Source organism: Mytilus trossulus, chromosome 3 (genome assembly GCF_036588685.1).
Source record: "Mytilus trossulus isolate FHL-02 chromosome 3, PNRI_Mtr1.1.1.hap1, whole genome shotgun sequence".
NCBI lineage: Eukaryota > Metazoa > Mollusca > Bivalvia > Mytilida > Mytilidae > Mytilus > Mytilus trossulus.
The window spans coordinates 5245601-5268649 of NC_086375.1; the positions used below are offsets into that span (position 1 = coordinate 5245601).

General features: G+C 33.0%; 1 protein-coding gene across 1 annotated transcript; it reads right to left on the bottom strand.

Moving 5' to 3' along the window:
* Window positions 1-15998: 15998 nt before the first annotated feature.
* Window positions 15999-23027, bottom strand: LOC134710037 (uncharacterized). The gene is made up of 5 exons (XM_063570191.1): window positions 22549-23027; window positions 20363-20497; window positions 19781-19910; window positions 18202-18402; window positions 15999-16232 (listed from the first exon to the last, which is right to left on the bottom strand). The coding sequence occupies exons 1-5, from the start codon at window positions 23025-23027 to the stop codon at window positions 16044-16046; spliced, it is 1134 nt and encodes a 377-aa protein (XP_063426261.1). The 3' UTR covers window positions 15999-16043.
* Window positions 23028-23049: the final 22 nt, after the last annotated feature.

The window sequence follows — 23049 nt, forward strand, 5'->3', positions numbered from 1 at the left end:
GGCCGTGATTTTACACACCATAAAAGGAGCATTACTAATGTTGACAGACGCAGCTTTTAAAACTCATGCAGCCGTTGTTGCCGTTGTAGGCGGAGTCATCACTATTGTAATATCAGTTGTGTCTGGAGGAATTGCCGTACCCGTAGTTGCCTCCGTAGGTTTTGTGTCTATCTCAGCGGTTAGTGTAATTGCAGCTGGAGCAACGCATCATTTCGTAGAGGATGCCATAAAAGACCTCCAAAAAAAGAGGTATGTTCTACAGGAACACCAACAAGATTTAGATAATGTAAAGAAGGAAATTGCATATGCTAAGAAAGAAATCATACGCCAAAAAGAGAGGTTACGACAAATTGACGTAAACAACAGCAATAATCACGATGACTTAAAAGTAATCACCAAGCTCAAAGTTTGTGTTGTTCGATGCCATGCCTATATTAGTACCACTTTAGGCAGAGTAGAAGTTCTTTGTGAAAGGAAAAAAAGAGAGCAAAATAGAGCAAACTTGAAAATTATAATAAAAGATGTAATTGAACATATGTCGGATGTGTCTGCTATTAAAGAGTTTTCTGATTACATACAGCCAATCAAGGAGATGGTGACAAAGATGAGTTCATTGTGTAATAATAAAAAAGAAAATACCTTGTTCGGAAATATATTGCGATATTTGTTGCATTAGTTTTAACGTGATTTCTTTATTTCGATGTGGTTTCTGTAGATTAAGATATCAACCACTTTGGAAAAAAAATTTGTTTTGTTGCATAACCTTAAATGCTCGTCAATCCATACACATAGTTAAAACTGTAACAAAAGAAATACAGCACAAGATTCAAATATAAAAGTAACCCGAAGATCTATGATTATAGATAAAAGGGTGTAGTATGTATACTAATGGGACAATTTTCGATCCAAGTCACAGTTTATAAATAGTAAACATTTATAGATCAAAGTATGGCATTAAACACGGAGTCTAGGTTCACACCGAACAAAAAGCTATAATTGGCCAAAAATGTCTATTTTTATTAAAGAAAATGCTTATTGTTTACTCGAACAATTTTGTTAAATGTTTGTGGCTTATTCAGGTAAACAACAATATGAACCCAGTCTGAAACATACAAAAAAGCAAAATATTTTTTTAAACAGAAGATTTGTTTCGAATTGCTATTAATTTGTCACTAATAAAAAATTTAAGGAAATTTTAGTATGCAATAAAAGATAAAAACATTGGTTATACGCAGTCTGTAGGGTTGGAAAAGGAAATACACGAACAATTTCACCACGCGTTGCGCATATTTTATAAGTCTAAGGAAAAACATAAAATAGAAATAGAATATATTTTTGTTCCTTTAATTTTTTTAAGGTTTATTGCTATAATATGAGTTTTATTAAAATCTGTAAAATACTTGAAGTGCGCTTTCAATACTAGACGGACAGATGCATGTAGTTGAACTTTTTTTTTTTATGAACCCCACAACGCAAGGCGCAAAATAGGGTCGCTTTTTAATGCCCTGCTGGTAAAAACAGGGTCCCTTTTTCATGTCCTGCTGTTTAAAACAGTGTCGATTTTTCATGCCCTGCTGGTTACAACAGCGTCTTTTTTTTGAAGTATGAACAATTTGAATTTTGAATACAGTAAAATCAATCCAATATTTATTATTTCTTCCACTTAGCTTCAAATAATATTTTTTGTCTCCGTTGTATTTAACATGTTCATATGAAATTTAATATAATGTTCATCATTGTTTGTTTTTTTAGAATGTTTTCCTGTTATTAATGACGGTTTGCATTTAAATATATATAATAATGTAATCTTGATGGTTGAATATGGAATAAACATGTATAACAGAAATTATTGTTTTTTTTTAAATCAACAGTTTGGATAAAGGAAATTGACACAAGTAAGTGTTATGCTTACATCAATGAATTGGGTGACAGGGTATATGTTTTTGAAGTAGTCTGTAACATATAAGTCGTTGTCTAGAATAGGATATACATTTTCTGAGCTTGTCTAGAACAGGGTATGTTTTTTTCAATAATTCTGTGAAGAACAGGGACATGAATATCAATTATATAGTTCTTTTTATAAATTTCCTCTTTACAAAAGAATGAATTTTTCGAAATACTTATGACTTTTATTTATCCCTGGCATAAACTACCTTAGCCGTTTTTGGCACAACGTTTCGGAATTTCGGGTGCTTAGTGTCCTTTATCTTTGTACTTGTTTGGCTTTATAATTATTTGATCTGAGCGTCACTGATGTGTCTTATCAAGACAAAACGCTCGTTTGGTGTATTAAATTATGAGCCTGGTACCTTTGGTACATTTTCACACCACTGGGTTGATACCACTACTGGTGGGCGTATCGAGTGTATCACGCACTCAGTAGGCAGCACTTCGGTGTTGACTTTAATATCAATAATATGGTTATTTTGGGCCTCAAATTTCAGGTTCATTCGATGATAGATTTTTGACACTTTATAAACACTTAACAGTCTTCTTCAGTCGATTAAATTATTTTGTGTGAACTTATTTAGACGCTCAAATTCAAGCTGAAATATGAAAATTCTATCAAAAAGGAACTTATTTTGAAATTTCAAAACAAAAAACAAAGGCACACAAATATACAAGGACCAATGAACACATATACGGCCACTGCAATTCAAGACGAAAATCTAACTAGAATGCTAAGATGATGAAGATTTCAGTAATAAAGCATGACTTAAGAATGCTAGTAACCGATGTATGTACATTGCACTGTAGAAAAACACCTTACATGTGTGTACTCAAAGTATTTACTTTCCAATAAATAGTTCAAATGTTAATTGATAAATAACCTTAGACGTATTTGGCACAATTTCTTTTAATTTTGGATCCTCGATGCTGTTCAAGTTTGAACTTGTTTAGCTTTACTACTATTTTTATACGAGTTTCACTGATGAAGTCTTTTGAAGACGAAACGCGCGTCTGGTGTATTAAATTATAAGCCTGGTACCTTCAGTTTGATGGAAACTTCAGTTTGTTTACTACTCTAAATGTTTTCTTGTTAGAACAGGATACGATTTGGCAAGAGTCGTGTTGGCACAATTATACCCTAAAGGATCTCAGTCACATTCCAGGGCTTTAACAATGTATAGATGGCAAGTAGGATGGTCAATGGCACTGGATACAGTACAGGCGGAGTTTCTACTATTGAATTGTAATCCTTTTTAGGGAACCCAGATAAAGCCGACTAGGAAAGGAATTACTCGACTAACGAAAGCTATATTTGTATGTATAGCCTGATGGTCAAGTTGTCTGGGTCCTCGTCACAGTAAAGATGTTTTAGAAGCAAATGTTTTATCCAGCCGAGGCTTGAACAAAATATTGCGAACGCAAAGCTAATTTATACTTTTATATATGCAACCTCTGCCATTTCATATCTGAAATAAGTCGTTGGGACATGTATAGAAGTAGTAGAAAAGTATTTAGTCATTGTTTATACACTGAAATCAATGGTTTTTGATAAATTGGTTGCATATCATCAAGTGACTTTTTTTTCAAATTGTTTCATTTATCTTACCTCCTATACATTTCTAGGTGTGTGATTGGTTAAAAGCGCCCTCGTGGGACCGTTTATATTTGATATTAGGTTAGTAAGGAGGCGGGGCTAATCTCATACACGGTTAGAAGTGGTGTTGCGTCCCTTCATATTCCATATAAGGTAGTAGGATGGCGGGGCTTATTTCATACACCGTGAGTAGTGATTTTACGTCCCTTCAGAAAAACAAAACGGTACTGAGAAAAATCGTAAAGGTTTCAACAAACGAGGAATTTGATGATTAATATTGAAATAATTTCATAAATCACGTTTGAATCTAACAAATAGCTATTGTTGGTATCTATTTTTGTAGGATCAATGGGAGAAGTTTCTTAATGTTAACAGTATTGAAGACTTCCTCATTTTGATAGGTCTAAATTCACACGTTAGTTAAGTTAGTGGGTAAGATAAATTCGTTACATAGCGTGCTAGTGACCTAATACGGTATATATGGGGGCAGTAAATTCCATATGGGGATTCAAGTTTCACTCTCACCCCATATATACTGATTAGGTCACTAGCATATTATGTAATATTAGTTACCTAGTGTGTTAGTGGCCTTATATGATATGTACTGGGTCATTAAATTCTATATGGGATGAGAGCTTCGCTCGAACCCAATATGAAATTTAACTACCCCGTATATATATAATATTAGCTATCTTCATTTGTTTATTATTTCTAATATATTAAAGTGTTCAATTGCTCAATTTTAAGAACCTCCCTGAATTGGTCTGCATTTAAAAAAGATAATGCAAACAATAACATTTTATTATCAACAACCTTGATATAACGATATCAAACAGAAGTCTCAAAACTTTTGAATAATCAAACAGTGACAAAGTCGTAAATCCACTACTAACCGTGTATTGGATTAAGCCCCGCCTCGATCCCTTCTAACTAAATATTGAATATACACGGTCTCCATGAAGGCTCTTTAACATATCATATTCCTAGAAATGTATAAGAGGTAAGACAACTAATAATATTAATCTGTTGACATAAGTTTTGATACTTTCAACTTTGATATCATATAAGCAACACGATGGGTGTCACATGTGGAGCAGGATCTGCTTACCCTACCGGAGCACCTGATATCATCCCTAGATTTTGGTGGGGTACGTGTTGTTTATTCTTTGGTTTTCTATGTTGTGCCATGTGTACTATTATTTGTCTGTTTGTCTTTTTAATTTTTAGCCATGGCGTTGTCAGTTTGTTTTAAATTTATGAGTTGGACTGTCCCTTTGGTATCTTTCGTCCCTTTTTTACAACTGTGACTAATTTCGCGTGCATTAACCGAATTGTTTAAATGCATCAATCTTCGGTGATAATCAAAGCCAAAATATTTGGAAAAACTCCTCACAAAAGCTGTTTAAAAATCAGAAAATTGCATAAGAAGAAGTTGATCGGATAAATTATATTTTGACATTTGAATGGTTAGGATGATAATAATGAGTGTATATTTCTAGTACAATAGAATTAAAATACATTGCACTCTCTGAGGCAAAGTTGGCTGAACAGTTGGCCATTACAGTAGATGTTATTGTGTCCTGTTAAATCGTTCCCTTTAAAAAGTTTTGGATTCTCATATATTCTATGTATAATTTTTGGACTAGTTTGAATCTCGGTCTATTTCTGTAATTTATTCTTACATACTTTTGATTTTTTAACCCTGTATGCGTACATTGCCTATGTAAATTTTAAAATTGTTTGTATGCACATTGAACGACAAATTTATGTGACGTATATAATTTTTCTGACGTCGGACACTCAAGTAGATCCATGTGTTCGTGGATAGGTTTTTGTGTCCTGTTAAATTGTTCCTTTTAAAAGTTTTGGATTCTCATAAATTCTATGTATAACTTTTGGACTAGTTTGATTTCTGTAATTTATTCTTACATACTTTTGATTTTTTAACCCTGTCTGCGCTCATTGCCTATGTAAAATTTAAAATTGTTTATAATCCAGGTACTTTGGATAACTATTGTATGCACATTGAACGACAAATTTATGTGACGTATATAATTTTTCTGACGTCAGACACTCAAATCAATCCATGTGTTCGTAGATAGTAGATGTTGTTGTGTCCTGTTAAATTGTTATACGATGATGACTGATGTTCCCATATTTTGACTATTTTATTGATTGTGACTGTTTATTTAACGCATCATGTAAATGTAACGGAATTTGATGAGACTGTTATTAAAGTGAGAGGGTTAGCGCTATAGAACCAGGTTTAATCCACCATTTTCTACATTTGAAAATGCCTGTACCAAGTCAGGAATATGACAGTTCTTGTCCATTCGTTTTTGATGCGTTTTGTTTTTTGATTTTGCCATGTGATTATGGACTTTCCAAATTGATTTTCCTCTGAGTTCAGTATTTTTGTGATTTTACTTTTTTCCATTACGTTCAGATTCTCGTCGGTCATCTAGCCGATTACCTGTCTCCTTTTTTATACTTTCATGTTTTTTTTCATATTCAACTTTGGAGATTTCTGATGAAAGTTAATTCAATAAAATGCCACGTGTCCGCCCCCCCCCCCCCTGTTTATTAAACCAGTGCAATATAAAGCAACGGAGATGGTATGATTTTACAAGTGTCTACATTGATAACATCTTGCCAAAGATCGTTAATGTTTAAGTGCCCCATTTTCAAACAACGCTGCAAGTCTGAATACCCTAGTTATAGAAGTGCATATTCAGAATATTTCTTCATCACATTATCTCTCTTTTACACCAACTGGTTTATTTCCGATCATAATTGAGGAAGACATTATAGGGATGACTCGCTGTCCATTAAGCTTCTGAAAAACTAAAATTATCTGAATGATCTTCAAACCACAGTTGTATTTTAACGTCCAATGTTTCTACTAGCTATCAAACAACATTTACAGTATTTTCACACCTTCTGACATCTTAAAACTAGTGTCGGACCGTTTATCACGTCTCAGTACGCTTTGCCTGTGCATGCATGTTCACACAATTCTATATGAATATTCTTGAAATTGTTATAAATCAAATCAACAGTATTATACCGCTATTCAAAAGTCATAAATCGCTAAAGAGCAAACGAATCCGGATTACAAATTAAAACGGAGGGAACAAAAATCAACTTTCAGAGTAAAACAACGAAAATACATCAAATGATATAGGGTAAACCTTATCTTGAACTGTATCATTTTTTTTTTAATTTACCTGTGACGTCACTTTTGATGTGTTGACCCAGTCGTGTGTCAGACAGTACGTGGTTCGTTGTTCTGTTTTGTATGCTGTCCTATGTTGTTTTGCTAGTGGTTTTGTTTTGCATGTCGAAATGTACTTTTGTATTGTTTATCTGTGTATTTCTCTGTTCTGAATGTTCTTGTATTTATTTGAACTGTATTCCGGTCAGTACTAGTATATATTAAATATATTCTTTAAAAAAAAAATGATGGATGAGGATAGTGCAAGTGGTTTTAAGATTTTCTTTTACATTGCATACAATTACACTTTTATGATGATGAACCTATTAAATATTAGCTAAGTTCATTATGTATGCAGGAGCGAATCTATTCGTTAACCTGTTATCCGAACAATTGTACTTTTATTTTTTCACTGGTGATTTTAATAGGATCATTGCAATTTTAAGCTGATAATTTGTATCAGTATCCGTAAAACATTATCTCGTGTAATTTAAGTTTGCTTGAATTAAAATAGGTATGCTACAAATACAGTTTTATCAAAGTCATTTGTCAGAATGAATATATTACAGGTCAGCCATGGAAAACGCTATTAGTAAAGAAGTTGTTAAGAAACTAAACACAGGAAAAGAGAGAAAAGACCTGATGATTTTAAAACTTGAATCGTTGTGCAATTGGGAACTATTTCTGATGCCTGCTCCTACATCTATAGCTATTCTTGGTCAACTAATGGCCATTGCAACAAAAACAGATTTTAGTTTAGACAAAAAAATACCAGAAGGCGGCTTCAAATTTGTCAAATATCCAGGTTCTTTTCGAGCATGTTTGGTTCAAATTAGCAACTCAGGTTGTGAAGCATTCATGGAAGCTCATGACAGTATGGACAAAATACGACTGTCAACCATGCAGTTCCGCGAAAATATCACACATGCCGTTGATATTCTAATCAAAGGTTCTGAAGAAGAAAAAACACAAGTTCTTCCAGGAATGTTTGAAGAAATGAAAAACGATGCTGATAAATGTCTCCATATTGCGAAAGCAACCGAAGTCAAATTTAATGATGTGATACTCCTGATAAATGAAACTTCAGAAGCCTCGACGGCAGTCAAAGGAGTTTATGAAGATAGTCTAAAAGAGGCACTTGAACAAATCAAGGTATTACAAATGGAAGAAAGACTGATAGAAAAAAGAAAAAAGGAGATGGAGGACGAAAAGAAGCATGTCATTGAAGAATTTGGGGAGGCAAAGGCTGCGTTAGACAAAAGCATAAACCAAGTTCCGGGAGTAGGTACAATATTAGCAATGAGTACAGTTGAAGAAGGACTAAAAATAGCAATTGGCGCACTGAATCTAATTGGCCCATATAAATTGGCAGCTACTCTCGCAAGCGGATTAACTTCTTTAGCCAGCAATTTCAAAGGAAACGCAGGAGAAAACTTAAAACCATCAAGCCAGTCAGACAATGAAACTTTCAATGGTTGCCAACACCGACCTGAATTGAAAGCGGTATATCAACATGCAAAAACAATTCATACATGTATCGAGCTAATGTACAAGATGTTTTCGGACAGCACTGATTCAAACGGGAGGCAAGTTAAGAAAGTTGACTTAGACGAGCATAAATGTAGACTTGACGAAATTTGAGACATCTTGGTAGGAATTAGCGACGACTTAATGTTCAGTTACAAGGAGTGTGAATTTGCTAATCATAAGGCAACCATTGAGACTAAGGTAACTTGTAAAAATGGAATTGAACTGTGCGAAGAAATGTTACAGATAAAAATAGAAAACGCAGCTGGACTTTTCCAGAAAGTTGAAAAGTTAAAGGCGGAATCGAAAGGATTCCAACTAAAGGCACACCATATATTTCAACACAGTTCATTTTCCATTCCAGGTGCCACAACATTGCAACCAGACAAGGAATCACAATCCAAACGAACATCTGAACTAGCCAGTGAAAATGCAAGGTATGAAGTTGAACTCCGAAGAAAAGAGCTTGATGACGCCAAAAGAGCTAGAATACAATTTCATGATGAAGTCAGAAAAATGGATGAAAGGCAGAACAGCATTCTTGATGGTCTAAGCAAAACCAAAATCGAAAACATAAACTTTAAAGAGATACAGAAAACGCTAAAAGACGGATTAAAAGTCCTGTCACAATTAAAGATGCAATGGAGCTCTCTTGTTCTTTTTTTTAAGAACATCACCAATGAAATTGATTTTTGTCTAAGTCAGAAAACGTACAAAATAGACAGACGTTTGAGAGATGGTGGGTACAATGTAGGTCATATGACTAGAGATGTCGTCCTAGAAATGGCGGCATCAGTCAATAGTGTTGCATATGCTGTTCACTTGATTGCAAGATCATACACGGAGATTTCAAAAAAACATTTGGTTCCAAATACGGCTTCACTTATAGAATTGACCGCGTATGATCCAGCAACAGAAGGTGGACAATTAGACCGAAGACGACGGCAGATTGACGAAGACTGCAAGAAAGCTAAAGCTGAAATGAAAGCGTTAGCAGAAAAGAGTAGGAAAGATTTTGATAAAACAATTGACGACATGTACAAACGTTTGGAGTTGCAGCTCGATAAACTCCCGTCACTACCACAGGCAAAAGTACAAGAGATAAAAGAGAACGTAGAAAAAAGTACCATGAGTGCAAGTGATTATATCTAGTTGTTTGAAGATATTTTTATGTAATTGGTGAGAAAACGCGAAATCGACTTTAAGCAGTTCAACCTTGATAATATGCTTTGGTTGATATGCAGAGCAAATAAATTGATAACAATCATTTGAATCAGAAACTTTAGCCTATGTGAATCAGTTTAACATTTCTTTTCTGTTTTCAATTTTAGAATGTGTGCTAGTAACATAATGAATCAAAGTGTTACGTATAGTTCAATACAACAGACTTTTAATGCAAAGTTCTGGCAGATGATGTTTTGCTATAGTCCACTTAAGATTCATCATAAGAAATTGATACACATGGCCGTGTTTACACTTTAAAATTTAATATGTGTACATACAAACTGGTACATCTAGGAAAGTTTAAAGGCATGGCAGAAACTAGATACATAAATGTTATATAAAGTCTACGTTTCAGAAAATTAAAAACTTACCTGGATTTTGATGTGCAGTTTTTTTTCCAGTCTGCAGAAGATAGCAAAATAAACAAACACCCGAGTTTCAGGTGATACGGTCCACTCAGTTACACAGTTCAAATCACCTATTTTCTGACAACCATATAACAATCATGAATAAAGCCATCCGGTTGGCTAGAGATAGCAGAGTATTGGTAAGTTAAATTGAGAAATGAAATTAAGGTTTATCACAAGGAATTGAAAAATATGGCCGTGTTTACATCACAAATTTTACTCTGGGACAAACCTATGCACTTGCTAAAGTTTTAAGGGATGACAGGAACTAGATATATAAATTTTAAATGCATTTTATGTTTTGGAAAATTATAAACTTTACTAGATTTTGTTATCCAGATTTTTCGTTCCTGCAGAAGGTATTACCAATGTTATTTCAACTGATTGGGCGGAGCTAGGTTTTAATTTGCATAAGGACAGTCTATTTGAAGATATGTGTGATAAGGATGATTGCCGTTATAATTATTACTGATTTCTAATCACCTATCAGTGTCATGAAAGGAATTGTCCATCTATTGTCCATTTAAATCAATACTACTCACAACGTATATTATACCAGGGGAGATTTTAAAACTACTTACCCAACTTATTTAATATTAGTTTGGTATTACTCAATTTATTTCACTTGACTGGGCGGAGTTTAACCGGTTCGCTCACAATAAACCAGTCCATCTATAGATAGGTGAATTAGGATAAACTCATCAATGAAGTGTACAGTAATTCTTTTGTAAATTCCTTTCATGACACTGATAGGTGATTAGAAATCAGTAATAATTATAACGGCAATCATCCTTATCACACATATCTTCAAATAGACTGTCCTTATGCAAATTAAAACCTAGCTCCGCCCAATCAGTTGAAATAACATTGGTAATACCTTCTGCAGGAACGAAAAATCTGGATAACAAAATCTAGTAAAGTTTATAATTTTCCAAAACATAAAATGCATTTAAAATTTATATATCTAGTTCCTGTCATCCCTTAAAACTTTAGCAAGTGCATAGGTTTGTCCCAGAGTAAAATTTGTGATGTAAACACGGCCATATTTTTCAATTCCTTGTGATAAACCTTAATTTCATTTCTCAATTTAACTTACCAATACTCTGCTATCTCTAGCCAACCGGATGGCTTTATTCATGATTGTTATATGGTTGTCTTTTCCACAACGAATGTTAGAACAAAACTTGAGGAATTAAAGTAATTCATAAACATGTGTTATTCTTGAGTCATGTCATATAATAACAGAATACTGAGGATTCGACGCCAGTTTAAGTTAAAATGAAACATTTACCTACTAGCAAAAGTGAAAATCGAAACTTGGTCACAATTTGACATATTATGAACGAGATATTGTTTTAAATTGTGGCTATAATGAAATAACATATATTTGACGCAGACAGCCAATAAATTCGCCAAATCATGATGATGTGTCACAGAACTGCTTCCCTTAGAACATGTGGTAGATACTTAGTCAGCCGTAAGAGGTTGAGCCAACGAAGTACTTCTTTAGCTCAGTCGGTTAACGCGATGCCTTGTAACACAGAGGTCCTGAATTCGAGTCCCTGGCAGACAAAGATGATTTTGTAAGATGAATCATGCTCTCCGATTACAGATATTGATTTTGGTTTGTGTGACCTATATAGTCAATCTAAAACAAAATAAAAAATTAAAAAAAATGATGATGTAATAATGAAAAACATCATACTTTACTTTCAAGATTATCATTTCCTGGAATTCCAGAACTTTCTGATTGGCCAATATATATATAGACTAAGAGTCCAATTTTCTGTACCAACTCAAGTTAGGAACATGACATTTGTTTCCATATTTTTTCTACATTTAAATCCTGTACCAAGTCCGGAATATGACAGTTCGTGTGCATTCGTTTTTTATGTGTTTACATTCGTTTTTTATGTGTTTTGTCTTTTTATTTTGCCATGTGATTATGGACTTTTGTATTAGATTTTCCTCTGAGTTCAGTATTTTTGTGATTTAAATTTTTGTTACGTGGGTTCATATAGTTGAACATTTTGTATTATAGTAAGTTTTTAAGGATTTCAATGTGTTGTTTTATATTGTGTTAAAAATGTATGTTAGCAATACCACTTTTCTTATTTAAAACTTACAACTGAATTGATACTTGTAATGATTGATCAACATGACTGCTGCCACTAGTAGAGCAGGATTTGCTTAGTCTATGGCAGAGCATGAAACCACCCCTTGTTTTATAGGGGTTCTTGTTGCTCAGTCTAAAGATGTCTACTTTATGAACTTGTTTGTCTTTCTAATTTTGTCACGTTGGTTAAATTTCCTGCTATCATGGCAGTTCAGCGGGGTCAGTTCAAAAAGTATGGAGGGTCGTATGGGCCATCAAAGAATGGTTGTCGCCATCACGACTACAGCCGGGATTTGGGGTGAAAGGTTATTTTTTTCGGATCAAAATCTTTAAATTTGACTTCAGCTTGGTTTGAGGGTAGTTTTTGGGTGTAAAACTGGCTAAACACTCTTTAGAGATTAAAAATCGGGAACAAAATAGTTTTAGTAATAACTCATTCGACACCAAAAGATTTCTGGAAAATAAGCTGTAATATGCAAATTATATGCAAATTAGCAGACTCTTGATGTTGGTCTACTAAACTAAGTATTGAGATTTGGAGCGGATGGCATGGGTGGGGCTAGGGTGGGAAGTGGAAAATTTACTGGTGGGTTTAAACCAACCCCCACTGAAACATCGTCATTTTCAGTCTGTTTTGCGATTTTAAAACGACCTTGAGATGTGAAGACTTACCAAAGACTGTGTTTCTTTGTCATTCAAGTATTACCCTATAGTTGCAGCAGTCCATTGCTTGGAAATTATTATTGTCAAGTCAGGTCTACCTAGACGTCCATTTTTACGGTTTTTTGACAAAAGGGTGACATACATTTTACAGACTAGATTCATATTGGTCAAATAATACCTCTTCGAGTTTCTGTACTACATATGCATGCATTTATGACAACAGTTTATACCTACAGTCACTACCAGTTCAGTTGTAGCCAAAAAAAGATGACCACACCAAGCTGATTTTGGCTACTTTTCACGTTTTTATCGAGTTTGAACTCTTAAACGGCTTTCAAAAAGCCAAATTGTCATAAACAGATATGTGAGAATAGTTTATGGACCATGAACAGCTTGGTTGAAGTCCCTGCTATCATAACAGTTCAGCTGGGACAGTTAAAAAAGTATGGAGGGTCATACGGGCCATCAAAGCATAACTGTCGCCATCACACCTACAGGTGGGATTGGGGGCAAACGAGTTAAATTTGAGGTAACTATTTTAACATTCAAGGTCACTTTACCTTTTGTTTTAACTGAAATTGTGACAAAAGGTTGAGTGTTGGGATTAAAAAGATCCCTGTAGATTTTGAGGTCAGTAATATCAAATCAATGTCACAATATCAATTGATATATATATGTAGGACTCTAAAGTGCGATGGGGACGCTAAAGTACGATGATCACGCTAAAGTGCGATGGTCTACGCTATAGTAAGTGGTTCCATACGCTTAAGTGCGATGGTCGGGGAAAATATAAACGTAAAAACGTAGTTCGATAATGACATTAACAGTTGTTTATACAAACTAAAAATGAACATACCATGTGCCTGTCCCAAGTCAGGAGCCTGTAAATTTATTGGTTTTCGTTTGTTAAAGTGTTACATATTTGTTTTTTGTTCATTCATTTACATAAATAAGGCCGTTAGTTTTCTCGTTTGAATTGTTTTACATTGTCTTATCGGGGCCTTTTATAGCTCACTATGCTGTATGGGATTCGCTCATTGTTGAAGGCTGTACAGTGACCTATAGTTGTTAATGTCTGTGTCTCTTTGGTCTTTTGTGGATAGTAATCTCATTGGCAATCATACCACATTGTCTTTTTTTTATAAATTTATTAGCAATATTTGATTAACAATGTTTACACCAATTGTCCATGACTTACGAGTGCTAGTAATTGATTGAATTTAACCGTTCTTTGTCTGCTGAATCATAATGTTTATTATTTTGAGTGCTGAAAAAAGACTTTTATCCTACAGTCGACCATAATACTATATAAATACAAAACAGTATACGCATACTTATCCTGCTTCTATTTGAAGCGAACGGATACATTCTAATCATTGTTTATTTGGAAGTTTACTCTGCCGTCGATTTTAATGAAAAGTAACGTCGGTAAAATAGAGATGCATGTTTTCAAGCGTTAACTTTAAATTGTCTGCTAAAACATAAGTTCGTACTGTATATTGTAGGAAAATACAGAAAAAGGAGAAACCTCCACAAACATTGAATTTCTCTCGCATTTAGATTTAAGCTGGTGCAAATAAATGTTGCATATTCTGACAATGAACGAACTAGGGATTTTTAATTTTCAATGACAAATTTAAGGGAGGTTGTAACATTACTGTGAACGGCCATCTACACCGATTTTTCAAATATTCAATATGCTCCGAATTGTTTAAAATTCATTTTATATGAAATATAATATTAGCAAATCCTAAATTACCTTTATAGCAATTATTACTTGGTTTGACCTTTTAATTTAGAAACAATTACTTCTACCGGTAAATTGTAAAGCCTATCACATATGTTATACCTTAGCATAATAGCTTCTGCAAAAAGACTTTTCAATCCTCGATGTTATAATACTTTGAATCTTACCCTTTGGACCATTGACTTTAGCGTGATACACCATTGTACTTTAGCGAACAAACAACCAATGCACTTTAGCGTGAGACACCATCGTACTTTAGCATAGACCATCGCACTATAGCGTGACCATTGCACTTTAGAGTCCTACATATATACTGGGTTTAATTAAAATTGTTAAGGTTTCCAGACGATATCTTAAAAATAAGGCCAACTGTCACAGCAGAATCAGCTAAATCTCTCTTGGATTTGAGGTCAGTTTGACAAAAGTCGTGACCACATTGACTATAAAACTGAAATTTGAAGAAGTTTATTTTTCTAGATGTAATGTATTTAAAAAACATAAGTCTGACTTCAGACAATCCTTGTTAGATAACATGAATTGGGAACAAAAAAACTTTATTGATTTCAGGGCACTCTGTAAAAGGTCACAGTCACAGCTGTTTTCATAGATTAACATTAAAGAAAAATGTTTTATTTTCATCTTTTGGCATGAATTGTCAGCAGTTGATTTGGTTATTATTTGGGTTTTATTTTTTGGTAATATAGAGTTCCTGAAGTATTCAAAGGAGTAAGTCCGGTAAGAGTCCTTTTTGGCCCCAAAATATAGTAGTTTTACAAAATTGTTAAAATGTAAACTTTTAGTTATTCATTGGATAGTAGACTGGTTCTGCTACATAAATATGGGCTGGTTTTGACAATACAATGCACATATATTGGGTACTAGCACCATTAAGTCATGCTAAATTACTGAAATCTTCACAATTCCAGCATTTTAGTTTAATTTTAGACGGTTTCCGTGTAAAACGAAAGTGGCCGCATTCGTGTTCATCCAAAATATTGAAACGGAAGTTGTATTCTATGATAATACATAACATATATAAAGATTGAAGATGAACACGGATGTGCCCACTTTCATTTTTGACAAAAACCATCTGAAAAGTGAAATCTTTTCGCATATTTGGTAGATTTTTCATATTTAAGCTTGAATCAGATCGTTTTTAATGACTAAATGAGTTAAAATCTTTCACAAAAAAGAATTGAATCAAATGAAACAGACACTTAAGTGTTTAAAAAGAGGTCAAAATCTTTCGTCAGATGAAACTGAAATTTGAGGCCAAAATCGGTCCTTACCGGACCTACTCCTTTGTTTTTTGTTTGTTTCAGCTTTCAGATCCAACACATCTTGTATTTTCATAAAAAGTTTACATCAGAAAAAACATAAAAACAGTACCCGACACAAAAAAAAATATACAACTAAGATTTTTTCATAATTTTATAACAGATATTTCAATATACAACATCTTTGTAACATAAAAATCTGAAACATGAAAAATAAACGTAGAATTATGTCAAAGAGTAACATTTAATGCCCTTCCTCCCAGAATGAGGACTTAAAAATAACATTTCTCAAGTGATCACTAAATACAATATATAGGGTGTACCTTAATGATACCGACTAAACTGAAGAAAACCTAGTCTCAAAAATGGTTCTATAAGTTCATTTCTGTCATCAGGTTTCAAATAATTATATGGTCTGCTAAAGAATATTACTGGTTTACTGGCAAAATCATCCTCTTTCCTTTGTATTCTTTCAAACTGCACTTGATCACAACGAAAATGTACAAAAGTAACCTGTAAAAGAAGATTGTAAATGGAACACTGTATCTACATTCAAACTTTTACCAACACTTTATGACATGATTATTTACCTTTGAATGATGATTTTGAAAAGGTAGATTTCATCATATGCGTGTTGGTTTATTTTAAAATGGTTTTCAATCTTCTACATGAGGAGGCCATGGTAGAACTAATGAAATAATTGGGGGGAATATTCCAGGGGCTCTTCAGGAAGGACTTCCCCTATAAAGATAGGGAACTAAACTAAAAGGTGGTAATTTAAATAAAATTTAAGAAGGTTGTATGTGTGGTGTTATATTGATATTCAGTGTTCCTCTTATCCCTTCAATTCCCTTTTACCAACACTGCACTTGATATGAGGTAAAGCAGCCTATATATATAGCTTACAACTAAAGCCTTTAATGTTCAGTTATAAAAATTGTAACTGGAAGTTACGCAAAATACAAATGAACCATGGAACAGATACATACCCTTGAGCACCAAGGAAGCAGGCACATGCATCACAAGGAAGTATGCTATGCCAGCCATTTTTAAAAAATAAAGAAAGGTACTAGCGGCCATCTTTAACTTTCAGTGAGGTGAGAGGTTTTTGTTTGCTTCATGTTGAAGGCCTCTCTGTGACTTTGAGATGAAGAACAAAAATAAAAACCCTGTTTCCTTACTTTTTGTGGTGTTTTATTTTTATTTAAAATTGAGAATGGAAATAGGGAATAAGTCAAAGAGACAACAACCCAACCATAGAAAAAACAATAGCAGAAGGTCACCAACAGGTCTTTAATGTAGCGAGAAATTCCCATGCATGTACTGATTTTATGTCATGGATAAATACCCCTCTCCTCAATTTTTTCTATTACATATTTCAACAAAGATATACATTTAATTTATCATTTACATATCATATATATTTACAAAAATTGAGATTCTTAAAATATTTTGTATGCAGAGTTGCATAGATAAAAATCTCTCTAGTAAAATTTTCAAAGTAGGCATTATGCCTCTAAGCATCTTTTGTTTTTCCTTTGAGCCCCGGGGAAAAAGATGATGATTAAACATGTACTTTATTCTCCATGTTCTAAATATTTCCCAAGTTCATCCATTAAGATACTCAAGAATTAGTGTGACAAAATTTGGTTTGCATGGACTAATTTAAAAAGTGGTTTCAAAGAAAACAACATATGAAAAGGCTAATGAACTGCGGAGGACATACATGCAGGAAGCTTTTGGACGAGTTTCACTAAAAATTACACTATTATATAAATAACACATAGCTGAGAGGGTGATAGAGCAGATTGGTACCCCGAGAAAACATTGTCAACCGCGGCAAAGCAAAGATTGACAATGCCTTTTCTAGGGGTTCCAATCTGCTCTATCACCCTCTCAGCTATGTGTTATTTAATTTATTATACTGAATGTTCTGTTATTACTGTTGATTTTTTAAAATTCAAAGTAATAAACTGTGACATCTTGTACATAACCATCCGTATTTAATAAAGCGCACACTTGATCAAACGTCTCCGTGAAGGGTAATCGAGTATTTGCATAAGAATAGTGTCGTATTTAATAAAGCGCACACTTGATCAAGCGTCTCCATGAAGGGTAATAGAGTAAATTGACACCCTCGTATTAGCCAATCAAAATCTGGCATTTTGACATGACGTATAATAAATATAAATATCATATACACATACCTGCCAACTGTCACTATTTGCGGGGGATTTTTCCCATGGAGGCTCCTAAATTAAAATTTTGAAAGAGCAATTTTGTCAACAATTTAAACAAAACAATTAATTTTACAATGACTATAGACTTACAAAAGTATAAAGAAGCCAAAAAAAAAACAACATTAAAATACATTTGCAGGTCCCCTTGACATTTTAGTTTATAAATATGACAGCCATCTTGCATGCAAAACCCCTTATGGGCATTTTGAAAAGTTGGCAGGTATGTATACGTTTTTACTTACAAATGTTTTCTGAACAATAATTCCCAGAATTCCATTGTACTTTGATAGAGGTTTATGTACTAATAAGTCTCCCCCATGTTGACTAATCAGATTGTCATTTAAATGTTTTACAAGTATTTCTGACTTCTTCTTTTTACATCCACAATTTACAGGTTTTGCAACATCATTACTAACATGTACAGCTTGAAATTCATCAGTTACCTAAAAAATAAAAGAACTTGATATTATAACATTTCTAAATGTAAGCATAATCCTCATATGGTAACACGTTCGAATAATTCAGTGATACTAATAATTTGCAATTCGTATATATGCAAGAGTTCCCAAACAAGCAGAGATCATGTAATTCACCCTAAACAAGGCTTCCAGTTTTACAGCCTTTATTTCACGAAGTTTTCAACGACCTTGACTGACTAAACAGCCCTTGCACAGTCAGTTTTTAGCTTATAAGAGTAGTTGTTGCTATGTATTTATACATCCCATAGAGCCATCTACACTATGGTTTTAAATACTGATTGATTGGAGAAGTCAAAAAAGTCAAGAACCAAAACAACTTTAAATGGCTTGAATATATTATAGCATTTAAACAGAAGTTGATATCATTTAAAGAAAAATGAAAATATTCAAATTTCTTTTTAGTAAGTCTTTTAATATAACTTTTAAAATTATTGATAAAGGGGAGATAACTCAAAGTAATATGTAGTCAGAATTATAATATAATATTCATTCTTGTTACCGGTAATTCATTAATTGATTAAGTTGGTACAGGTAAACCATGAAGTTAAAAATGTTTTCTATAGGCATGTGTGGATGCTTTTTTAAAGCAATGAAATCAGATATCCAGTAAAATATTTTTCTTCTTATTCCATGAAAAATGCCATAGAGGTTAGGGTTACATCAAGTCATTTCAATACTGGCTATAAAACTGGGACCTAGATGTCAGGTAGGATATGCTAACCTATCCAAAGTACCTACTTTTACTCCCAGTTTTGATAATATATGATCATGAATAAACAGAGAAACATGTCCATGATGACAACATTTTTTTTATTTATTGATCAGTGTTTATTGCCATTTTCAGTACCATCTGCCATTTTTGTGGCAGTCATTTTTCATTTTTGAAGAAAGCCAGAATACAAGGAGAAAAACACAACACTCCAAGTCAATTCAGTTAGAACTCATGTCCATCTTCCACATGTAGGTTCAAACTACAAGTCCTCAGTGTTGCCATGCTAGTGGTAGTATATAGCTACTTATACCACACGACTACTGAGAAAAATATATCTAGAAGTTAACATACAGACTTCAACAAAAGACAGGTAGCATATATGCCAAGCTCTAAATTGTCTGGAGTTGGTATGAAAATTGTGAAAAAAAAATAAAACGAAACAACAAAAGAGTTTGCCCACTGCATTATTTTTATAAAAAACTTCCAATATTCCACTATCACATTGAGATTGACTTGTACATTTGATGTGTAGTGCCCTTTCGTTTTTTACTTTTGCTTTTTTTCAGGCTTTTTATTTCCCTTCTGTCTAATATTCAAGTTACTTGACTGATATCTTTGTATAAAGTTTACCTGACACACTGCAATAACATTCATGTCCTCACTGGTCTCATCTGAGTTGACAAGATCTGGGAAAATAATATCTTGGCTTGATGTTACAACATTATCACCAATTTGTACTCCACAGGGACTAGGACCATTTCTGAAAGAAAACCATTGTTTATATAAGATTGGCTTGTACTATATCCTCCTGCTTTTTTATTACATTACACCATTGTCACTTCATGATGTAAAAAGGCTGTAGAATAATTTACCTTGCTTATTTAATCAACCTGGGATCTCATAAAAAAAAAACTTTCATAGAAGAGTTCTTTTTAAATATTGTTAAAAATGGAAGAAAATGTATGGAATACTATTTCCACTTGAAGGAATATTACAGTATTTGTTCCTTACAGGATAGAGGGTATAGAAATTTAATCTGACCATGAATGTTGGGATCTCTCCAAAATGTTTTGAGCTATCTTTCCTTTTCCTAGAAGTTTTTCGTTTCATATAGAATAACTTACATGCATGTCAACCCAAATAAACCAGCAAAATGTTTTGATCTATCTTTCCTTTTCCTAGAAGTTGTTTGTTTCATATAGAATAACTTACATGCATGTCAACCCAAATAAACCAGCAAAATGTTCAAACAGCTTTCCATACATTGATTTTGTGAGTGATGTTTTATTTTTTGCCATGTTCATTAATATTAGCTGTTGTGCAAATAACTCTCCATGTACTTGAAATCTGAAATGAAAAATATATATTTATTTATCCTACATGACAAGCATACATTACATTACCTTGTTCCATAGAACTCTTTATATATATCATGTATATATGACAATTTAAAGCCAAAACAGCAAAAAAATTGTAAGGGTTCCACAGAACCCAGTGTCTCAACTACTTTTGCTGTTAATGGCAGGCACAACAAAAATGAGTAAACAAAAATCAATAAAATCAAGCCCCCTTTTTATAAGATATTTTTTTCTGATTATTTAAGGAATCACTGAAGCACGATAAGTCTTAGGTAGTCAGTGGGAGCCCTATATATATATACAACTTTCTGGATCTGCCACTGATTGTTAACTTGGTTATTCCTTTCTCATGTTGCTAAATTTCTTACAAAAATTATTGAAATTTTAAAAATTGTGACACACTAGAACCTCCAGTGTCTGTAGTGAGCATGGTGAACAAATTGTAGTAAAATATCAATAACTATAACCAAGCAATACAAACTCCAAAATGAGTAAATTTATTGTATCTTTTGTAGGTGTGTATTTTTTCTATTCAAAGGTAAAAAAGGTTAATTTCTTCCAAATTGCAACAAAAGTTACTATGAATCGATTCATCAAATGCATCTATTTGGCCTCTCTAAATATAATAGTAGTATAATTTATTATAATATAATATAGTGTTATTTCCAATAAACTTGATTTAGACATGAAAATACTGGTATTTTTTTTATATATTTCTTAATTGGCATCTTTTTTCTTGAAATTTGTTTAAAGGATTACATTATGTCATTCATACAAAAAATTCTAACTTAAACCCATTTCTGATAGCAATGTAAGATTCAAATAATATAGTATCACATTACCAGAATGCTAAAGGGTCAGGGAGAGGCATTATTGAAAAAAAAAGAACAGGCTTTCAAAATATCATAATTTTTGGGCTTTGGGACACTGAATTTTTATGAAAACTAAATATCTTCTTCTTTCGTAACAGACAACCATCAAAATACTGATGTTTATTTCCCAGCACATGTCCAGATAACACAGTTATTTCGTAGTGCATTTCTTTAAGACAATAAATTCAAATTAAAAAAATCGCACCTGCTCTTTCTCAAAAATATTTTTACAGTGTAGTGTACTACCAGTGAGACAAATAATATCAAAATTATAGAAACTTCTACCAGCTCTAACTCAAAATATTGACAATTCTGTGTTAAGTGGGTGTAAAATTCAGTTTGACAGCTTCAGACGTGATAAAATTTGACCTTTTAGAACTGGACCAATTTACTACTTAACATGAAGTTTCAGAACCCAAATTTTTTTGACATGTAATTACATCCCCCTACTTAATATTTCATGCATTTAATATAAATAAATAAATTGGGAAAGTGTATAAAAATAAAACATGCAAGTAATACACTGTTTACACTAGGGACTATATTCGTAGACAACAAAAACCAAAGGACGATAACTGTGTCCTTGGACCACATGCCTGGTTAATGTTTCCAAACAAATTTAAGGAAAATTTGTAAGAGCATATATAATAACAAACTTTTTTAGTTTCATGTTGTTTATATTACTATTTGTTTGGTCGTAAACATGGATGTAACGCGTCCTCTGATTGGCTGACGTTATTTTGTTATGAGCCCATAAACATAATTTAGTCATGTGACAGTGACGTCATCAACGTTTTTTCATGGTTTTCTACGGTTTAAAAAGCAATTTAGAATTAAATTATAAGGAATGACTGTAATATTTTTCTGTCTATTCGAAATAACATAAAAAAGTTGGTGCACACTGTTAAATAACCTGCTAAGCATGTTATTCAGTGTGAACCAAATTTTTTATGTTATTTCTTCATAGACAGAAAAAATATTACAGTCATTCCTTAAATATATTCATATTGTCAATTTGTTACAATTTTTTCTGTTTTTAAGTTTTACATTTTTTTAATATAATTTTATTACATGCATGACATGTATTACATTTTTTTATTTTTGGTATAATTAAGATTAAAAAATATATATACAGATATATTATATCTAACTGGAATATTGAAATTACTTTTTGCAAATTCTTGTTTGGACTTTGTCTAGCTTATCTGCATATGTGTTTGGTGAAATATTCCACAAATCAACTTTATGCGACCACTGTCCATTTAAAGTTTTATCCATCAGCAATCTAAAACACTCAAAAGTATCTGAATTTTCCAATTCATCAATGTCTAATTTATTGAGTGGGCATCTTGAGTTAATAATCAAATTTTTACACATGTCAATTGTTTCTTTGGATGCAGAATTATCTATAGTATTACTGAAAGTAAATAAAAGCAATTGCATTGGAGTGTAAACTTCAGTTGTGACTGGCTCTATCTGAAGAGTGTGAAGAGTGTGTGATGTCCAGTTTGCGGTGCATTTATCCACTGTTAGTGAAGGCAAATCTACGTTTTGTGATGGGAAGTGTTGATTTGAAGAAGAAGAAAGATGGGCATTAGCATCTGTTGTATTTGTTGTTGGAAATTTGAAGTCTGTATAATCCGCCATTCTAGTAGTCTGTCCTTGTGTT